Source organism: Zingiber officinale, chromosome 11B (genome assembly GCF_018446385.1).
Source record: "Zingiber officinale cultivar Zhangliang chromosome 11B, Zo_v1.1, whole genome shotgun sequence".
Taxonomy (NCBI): Eukaryota; Viridiplantae; Streptophyta; class Magnoliopsida; order Zingiberales; family Zingiberaceae; genus Zingiber; species Zingiber officinale.
This window is the reverse complement of record NC_056007.1, coordinates 1,488,039-1,496,612: the sequence shown is the minus strand read 5'-3', so window position 1 is coordinate 1,496,612 and position 8,574 is coordinate 1,488,039. Positions and strand designations below refer to the sequence as shown.

At 34.5% G+C, this 8,574-nt stretch overlaps 1 protein-coding gene across 9 annotated transcripts; it reads right to left on the bottom strand.

Moving 5' to 3' along the window:
• Positions 1-2,873: 2,873 nt before the first annotated feature.
• Positions 2,874-7,540, bottom strand: LOC122035084 (N-acylphosphatidylethanolamine synthase-like). Of its 9 annotated transcripts, none has more exons than XR_006126887.1 (6): positions 7,150-7,540; positions 6,028-6,155; positions 5,480-5,565; positions 5,240-5,377; positions 3,847-4,403; positions 2,874-3,502 (listed from the first exon to the last, which is right to left on the bottom strand). XR_006126887.1 is itself a non-coding variant. In XM_042594467.1 (6 exons), the coding sequence occupies exons 1-6, from the start codon at positions 7,368-7,370 to the stop codon at positions 3,983-3,985; spliced, it is 702 nt and encodes a 233-aa protein (XP_042450401.1). In that variant the 5' UTR covers positions 7,371-7,540; the 3' UTR covers positions 3,789-3,982. The 9 variants fall into 9 exon arrangements, 4 of the variants coding, with proteins under 4 accessions (XP_042450401.1, XP_042450402.1, XP_042450399.1 ...); XR_006126888.1 differs by having other exon boundaries at positions 2,874-3,484; XR_006126885.1 differs by having other exon boundaries at positions 2,874-3,481.
• Positions 7,541-8,574: the final 1,034 nt, after the last annotated feature.

The window sequence follows — 8,574 nt, the reverse complement described above, 5'->3', positions numbered from 1 at the left end:
TGGAATACATGTCCACATCCAACCCACTAATCTTTAAGTTGGTATGGTAAGGCATAATTTTCAAAAAAATAGGAGTAACTGCCGACATTAAACCTTGAACCGGTCCGGTCAAAATCAATTCTGATTGAACCAGACGGCCCAGTAAACTAATGCCTTACACGACCATGGAATACACCAAAACATTGCATCAGTGTCCGGCCATGGCCGGTCACTACTCAGTCAGATAACTTATGCTTGCTTGAGTGTCTTTTCTTGCAATCCATCACACGACTTATTATTATTATTATTATTATTATTATTATTATTATTCCTGACATAAAAGACAAACTGCATGTGGAATCCAACTATTATTCCTCAATGTCAATAATTGGACAAAAAAATTGCAAAAATCTTTATTGAAATCTGAAAAGGCTTTCACCCAAATGACAAAAAGTTCATACTGTGTCCCTTTTTAACAGCAAAGGTCATTGCGAAGGTGTCTTTTACCGGCCGTCTTTAAATTATGTGAAGTAATAAATTACAGAATTAATTTGTAACAAATTGTCATAGTGATAAAGTGCTCAAATAATTTCTCAAATATGTGAATTTTGATTCAAAGCATTTTCCGTTAAAGATTTGGAAAATCTGGAACGTTGGCTATGGGAAGAGTAGTCGCTCATGCTTCCAAATTTACTTGATAGCTGATGTACCTCTAGAACTAGTTGGATTGAAAACCAATGTACTTAAATTATTTTTAAAAAAATCATTTTGTCTTTAGCCCATTTCCATAGAGTTTACTATGTTTACAAGTTGAATATATGTAAATCTACTAGTGGTGCAAATGAATCGAACTTATTCTTGAATTTTTCGAGCCAACTTTAAAAATATTTAATTCATATTTAAAATTATCAAATTCGAATCAAACGGTACAATATTTTTTTTCAAACAGTATTCACATATATGATATTTTGTTAGATTATTAATATTTTGTTAGATTATTAATGAGTTACTCACGAGTAGGGCTATAAATGAACCAAGCGTTCGTGAACAAGCTTGGCGTTCGGCTTGGTAAAAGCTTGTTTATGTTCGTTCAATATGCACAAGATTAACTAAACAAACAAGCTTGAACAGCTCGTTAAGCTAAACAAACAAGCTTGAATACATATGTGTTCAGCTCGTTTACGTTCATGAACAACGTTCGTGAACAACGTTTATGAACAATGTTCATGAACCATATTCAATAATAAAATTCTTTTCAATATACTAAATAAATAATAAAATAAAATAAATAAATTTAAATTATCAAGCTCAATAACCAATCAAACAATTGAAAGTTTTAAACAATCAAACAAGCTTGAATTGAGAGCTCGATAATATCTAAACAAACCAAGCTCGAACCAAGCTCAAGCCAAGCTTGAATTGAGAGCTCGATAACATCTAAACGAACCAAGCTCAAGTCAAGCTTCAAACAAGCTCAAGCTCATCAAAAATAAACCAAGCCAAGCTTGAACACTCATTTCAAAAGCTTGATTCATTTTAAGTTCGGCTCGGCTCGGCTTGTTTACAGCCCTACTCACGAGTCAAATTCAAATCGAATTATGATTATTTTACATAATTTTAATTTAAGTATGTTAAAATTTAAATTTAAATAATTTGAACCAAATTTAAATTTAAGTCATTTTAAACTTATAATTTAATTATACACGAACAATTCGAACCTGCCTCGAATTTTATTTTGAATAAGTTTAAGTCATAATTTTTTGTATTTTAGAATTTTAAATAAAATTTAAATATCATTTATATTATTCAAATTTAAATTTAAATTCAAATATTAATATTTTATATTATTCGGTAACAAAAGGCGAATACGCTCGCCCCCAACGCCCCTGTCAATCCGTCTCAGGATCAACACGGAGGAGACAAATCACGAACGATTACTAGCTTTTGAAAAAGTGACTAACACGTAAAGAAGATATTTATCTCGACTTTATCGAGATTTAAACCTCAAATCTCATTATAATAATATCTCATACGTTAACCGTTAATCATTAGATCGCCCGAAAGAACAAATATTTTATATTATTCGGAATCTAGACATTGATGATCAAAGATAAAATAATGCGAATTTTGTGGTATGATCATCCTACAGGAGAGTTCATAAATGATTCCCAGTGTGGTACCAGATCATGTCACAGTCATTTATTAACAACTGAGAAAGAAAGAACTTTTATGGACAGTAAAAAAAATAAATTACCACAGATTTACTGTAAACTTCCGTCATTTATCTTTAGAGGCTGATAAGAAATTTATAGGGATGAATAGTCGTCTTAAAATTAATTGGATTATAAGAATGAGGCCGGGGTTGAATGAGACATGAGTTTAAAAAAAAAAAAACTGTTGTAAATTTGATTCACAGACAAAAATAAAATAATTATTCTTAACAAATAAATCAGATCCATAAAATAATTATAATTTGTAAATATTTTTTCTAATTTGTCTATCTCATGCGATTTTTCTAAACTGTGTGACTGATCTATTAAACCAAGTCCAGATGCTCATCATTGTTTCTCTCCGGGTCACAATCCCCTTTCTCAATCTACTCAACCTACTCATCGACACCCACATGACTAAATTCATTCATTCATGATCGTCAAGTCTAGTCTATCTATTTTGCTAATCTATTATGTACATTTTTGAAGAATTACATGACATTAAATATATTCTGTTGAATATAAATGATGTGAATGGAGAAGAGATAGAAGAGGAAAAAAATTTCACGGTGAACAAGACTTTAGTCCCACATTGAGAGTTTTATGATATGTTGGTTGGTTTATATTGATTCTCATGCATTGAGGATGTGAACAAATACATGGGGAGAGACTCTCTTTCACGCGTGGATGCGCAAGGGGTACAAATCCAGAGCTCAGATTTGCATTGAACCATGTTGACTCGTGTGCGGGCACGACCAGTGCACGTCGAATGCCAGATCGATTGAGACAAAATTTGTCAAAGTGGAACAATTAACAGTGCTTGGTGGAATCATGATCAACCATTCTATCATGAAAAATAGACGACCCGAGTAAACCTCGAAACACTGTCGAAGGTGGGGCAAATATGTTTCAAGAAAACTGTGTTAGTCGCACGTCTCGGTCAATTTTCTCGGTCGATTTCTTTATCCGCCCAGCCAACCTCTCTGTTTGCCCGATCTGCCTTTCGCCAAACCTGTCTGTCCGCCCAGTCTACCTCTCGCTCGGCCGATATGCTTCGCCCGACCTGTCTGCCTAGTTTGCCTCTCGCTCAGTCGGTCTGCTTCGCCCGACCTGCTTGTCTGCCCGCCCGACACCAGATCGTCCGGCCTGCCTCTCACCAGGTCTGTCTGTCCTCTCAATCAACCTTTCTGCCCGATCGGCCTTTCTGATCTGCTGCATCCGCTCGTACGACTCGGCCGATCAACCCATTCTATCAACACTGTGCAGCATTCACACCTATCAGAAACCAACCGCTGCTGGTAGCATGAGATCATCTGTTCAGGTTGTTTTGTCCAACATATTCATTTTAAAATAAAAATAGATAAGATATAGTTATTTTGAAATAAAATAAAGGATCTACTGTTGCAATACAACACAAAATTATTTGTTCAACAAAAATTTATAGACAATAGAATAATTATTTCACCGTTAATTTTTAAGACAGAGAAACAAACACAACTATTATTTCTACTCCTAAAGCAGTTTCTCTTTCAGCATCTGTGGGCTTTAGAAGCAAGGAAGATATAGCAGATAAAAAATATATATCTTAAGACGTTTGTGTAAAGCCAAAGAATTTATTTCAACAATGGAGTATTTAATCCAGTAGTTGAGAGATTACTTGAGATAAACTCCAAAAGCATGAAGTTAGCTCCTCCCGCATGACACTGATGGTGGCTAGTGAGCAATTACTTTCCATGACTATTTTGAGTGATGGATACCCAGAACTTGAGCTTGGAGAAAGAAACAACAGCCAGCTACCTCCTTTTAAACCTGCCAACATTTCCTCAAAATTGCTCAGAAAAGATATTTAAGAAAAAAGCCACTTCCTCATTAATGACATTACCTCATCAAAGATCACTTGGAAGAAAAGAAATTTCAATCGAGAGGAAATTATTCAATAATCAGAGATTTCCTTAAACTGAAATACATGTATGGCATCAGGAAGAAATCCACGATTAAGACACTGCATGTGCCTAGACTGTTTTCTTCATGTTTCACACACATGCACATGCATGATTCATGCAATAAGGAATGGGGTTCAATTGTACAGATAGTGAAGCACCTGAGTGGCTGGTGGGCTCCTCCCTTTGTCATACTCATTCTGAATGGATGAATTGATGATGCTTGCAGGGCATGTGCTAATGTTCCCAGAAGGCAGAGAAGATGTCTCAGAAGCTTGTCATTTTGTTATGAATGATTTAGTCAACAAGGTAGGTTCATTAAAGCAATTGCAAAGAATTGTAAAATAGAAACTCCAGGATATTGATTGAATGTCTAAGAAAAATAGACAAAAATGAGGAAATATGAATGTTTATACATATAGCATTTAAAAGAATATGGATTGATATGAGAGATCCTAAATCTGGAACTTAATTTAGTTTCCAGTCACATATGGTGAAAATTTTATTATCCTGAGTTTTCTATAGCCTGGAGTTTAATGGTCCGTAACTTCTCCATCACTCCTTGAATCCTATCGGATATCTTATTGTATAACCATCGCTGCGGGATTTCACCCAGGCCATCTGCAGAAGTTTTTGGCCATCCTAAACTATGGAAAGGTGCATCTTGAGTAGCTTTCCTAGCCTCCTGCTTTAACCTTCCTAGGTCGAACTCGATTGGTTCACCAACTACAATCTTGATGCTTTTGTTACATAGAGGTACTGGGGGCCGCCTTCCAAAGAATGATTTCTCTGGCATGACCTGTAAGTTCGATTTTTGAAAATGGAGAAAATAATATGAGGCTCGAATAAACTGATTTAGAAAATCATCTGAATAGTCAGTCTCATTATTACGTGTTGAACCAAAGATTTAGTTAGACTTATATGCGAGAAATAATTAATATACTGAACCATTCATCAAAAAGTAATATTAATCCGGATTACTTGGAGTAGACAATATCGTTGTTATCCCTAAATTAAATTATATGTAATGTTACATTAGTAGTAATAGCATCTATGCAAAAATAATGAGGTTTGCAATAATTCAAGAAGGTAATAGAGCATGAACAATACCTTCTCAAAACCAGAGTGAACAATAGGTAAAACAATAGGGGTGACTGGTGCACGAACAATGAGACTAGCAGTTCCCCATTTCAGACGCTTAATAGGAGCACTAAGTTGGGACACTTTTCCTTCAGGAAATGTATGCAACTGTTAAAACATAATAATACCATCAGGAAAACTTGAGCCAGGTACTCCTTAAAGGAAAAGATAGATATGACGAAATCAATATTACAAAGTAGTGAACCATACCCAACCTCCATGACTTAACACTTCAAGAGCTTCATTCATATGTTCTTGATAAATTCCTCCACCCCTGTTTATTGGGATGCATTTTCCTGTGAATTAAACTCTCATTATTTTCCAATGGATAATTAAAATACATGCAAAGACATCCACCAATATGGTTGATATGAAAGTGAAATAATATTATAGAGCATCTTATTTTAACCTTAGAGAAATGCCTGCAGAGTAAAATTTAATGTCAATTAAATTTCTTGTCATAATGGGACTTGTGTAAGAAAATCAATCTGTGAAACAGGGAGGAGAAAGAACATTAATCTAAGGAAGTAGAAAGTTTTAAAAACAAACCATTAATTCTTTTGATAAATAGAGTTATCTGAGTTGTTACTCGGATAATGCATACTTCCTCTTATATAGAGAGAGGATCTCTCTAATACGATTTGTTATTTATGCATGTAAAGAGAATTATACAACTTACATGATAGCAGCTGAATAGTGAAATGTTGATGTACGAAAAACTATAACTAAATACTACTACAAAGTGGAACAAGCTTTACCAATGCGAAACATGTAAGAGAGAAGTTTATTTTTGAAGCATATGTCCTCTGCTGCCAGAACCCACCTTGCAAGTTTTGCATCCATAGTTGGGAAACCCTTAAAACCCCATATAAGTGGGTCATCCAATCTGATATATGATGCAAAAGAAATTAGAAAAAAAAAAAATACTATCACTTTTGAGAAAAAAAATGGTGTACATAAACTATATTGTTGATTTGTTCAACAAGAAAATAATGTGACAAATCAATAACGAGAATACAGGAATCACAAGAATAATGAACCTCTACTCATTGTCATGTGTAATCACAATGTACTTGATCCATAAACCTTTTGATGTGAAAGTTTTTGCTCAGATATCAGAACAAATATTCAGATTCATTTAATAGTTAATACTACTGGCTGAGACAGGAGAGATTCTGATTACATATGTTGAATCAGAAAAGAGCTCAAGTTACTTACCTTAAAGAGGCAGATGACAAAGATAGTACATGGGGAAAAATTACGATAACCAAAAATTAGTGTGTTGTAAGACAGCTCCACTTGCAGAACAATTTGTCTAGATTGTGAATCTCCATGTAAAATTTAATATTAAGCATAATTTCCTTAACTACAAACTATCAGGGTCTCTTCTTATCATGTTTAATGAAAACCACAATCCTATAATTATACCACTCAAGTCAGATGGTGACAGGAAACCCGAACTAAGTAAACAAAATGATCTTTTGTATTAGTGAAGACATGACCTCATGGCGAGATCAATCATGGGAAAATATTCTTAAAACTGATCTTAACAAACCAATAATATAGGGTAAATAACCTGATAAACTAATTCTTGTTCCGACCATTTTGACTGCAAAGCCCCGTATTAATTTCTCCTCTTGTTCTAGAGTGTTGTTATTGGTTATCACAATGTTCATGGCTGGGCATCTAATCATTTTACTATCCTAGAAGCATAATTTCTTATTGAATATGCATTTTCCATTATTGTATCATCACTCCTCTAGAGATGCATTATATCATATTGAGATGCATAGAATACTATTGCTCTATAAATCCTAGCAAATTATTTTTCCATCGAGCTCAGTTGGAGCGAGCAAGTAAAATGAGAGAGAAAGACTGACGTTGACATGTGGTTGCTGACGGTGAGGAGGGGCACGCCGGTAGGGCGGGACTTGACGAGGCGGATGAGTGTTTGAGGGTTGTGTACGGAGGTGGAGTTGAGGAAGCAAGTGACGGTCTTTGCGAAGGCTCCCACGGCCAAGATCGTCAGCGCCCGCGGGATCCCGCCCAGGTGCTCCGCCCGCCCCGCCCACTCCATTATCCTCCTCCTTCCTCCGCCCATCCCGCAGCCGAGCTCGATAGTCCGTCGCCGGCGGCCCTCGATCTACAGGGAGAAGGAGGTCGGTCGACTCGGAAGTCTCCTCTTGACCACGACGGCTGCGGTGTTCGATGGACGTCGGGAGGGGAAGCTATTCAGTCAATAATCAGACTAGGGCTGGTAGACCAAAAGCCCGGCCCATATCCTCCCTAAATATATCGAGATACAAGGGAGATATATAGATAAATAAATTAATATATTAATAACAAATATTATTATTATTATTTGTTGTTGATTTCTGATTTATATACTCTACTCTTTCAATTTTCAATTTCAAATTTTAAAAATATGAAAGAAAAAACTCAATGAAAAAAATACCTCTCCGTTAACACCGTGTTAAAATTCTAGAATTTTAAATTTATATAATTATTATCATTTCAAATGAAATAAAAAACACTAAAATATTTGGCATATTAAGAGAAAAGAGCTACATAACAAAGAATTGCTATATTTGTTTTTATTTTTTAGTTTGTCCATGTAATTAAAATTACTATACTTCTCAACTGTAGCAAGTATAACATTATACTTATACTACCTATAACCTTTTCTCCGGCTCTCCACCTCTTGACTCATCTAAATTTTAAATTAGATCTTTAAATTTAGTAACTGAAATAAAATCAATCTTTAAATATAAATTTAAATTGGTCACAAATTTAGCAATCGAGTTAGCGACCAAAGTAACGATGGAATATAATTTTAATGGTTAAATTAATATACTAATATTTAATATTTAGTAACTGAATAAAAATTCATTCGCTAATTTAGACATTATATTTAAAGAGTTGAAAATTTCAGACACTAATTATTAGCATCTAATAAATCACCACTGAGCACGGTTTGTTTTCGAACTTTTATTTTTTTTTTCCTCGGGGAAAAGATAAAAACTAATTATATTTTCTGGTAAACAAAAGTTTTTTTTGTCAATGAATTGAGTTAGACTTTTTTTTTTCCCTCTAATTGCCCGTGATAAAGATGAATTGGTCGGATCCTCGGCGGTCGGCTAAGGAGGAGATGAATAACTCTTGTACAAATCAAGCAAATAAATTTTTCTTGAACTTATAATTTAATTAAAATAAATAATTGCATAAAAGAATAATAAAGAAAATAAAAGGAAAGAGACATTGAGAATTTACATAGTTACAACCGAGAAGATTGTTAATCCAAGAAA

Excerpts from the sequence above, each read along its gene's own strand:
- LOC122035084 (XM_042594465.1), bottom strand. The coding sequence starts at position 7,370 with ATGGGCGGAGGAAGGAGGAGGATAATGGAGTGGGCGGGGCGGGCGGAG. Across the intron at positions 6,156-7,149 it reads GTCAGCAACCACATGTCAAC|ATTGGATGACCCACTTATAT; the intron begins GTCAGTCTTTCT and ends ATCATATATCAG. Across the intron at positions 5,566-6,027 it reads CTCTTACATGTTTCGCATTG|GAAAATGCATCCCAATAAAC; the intron begins GTAAAGCTTGTT and ends TTTAATTCACAG.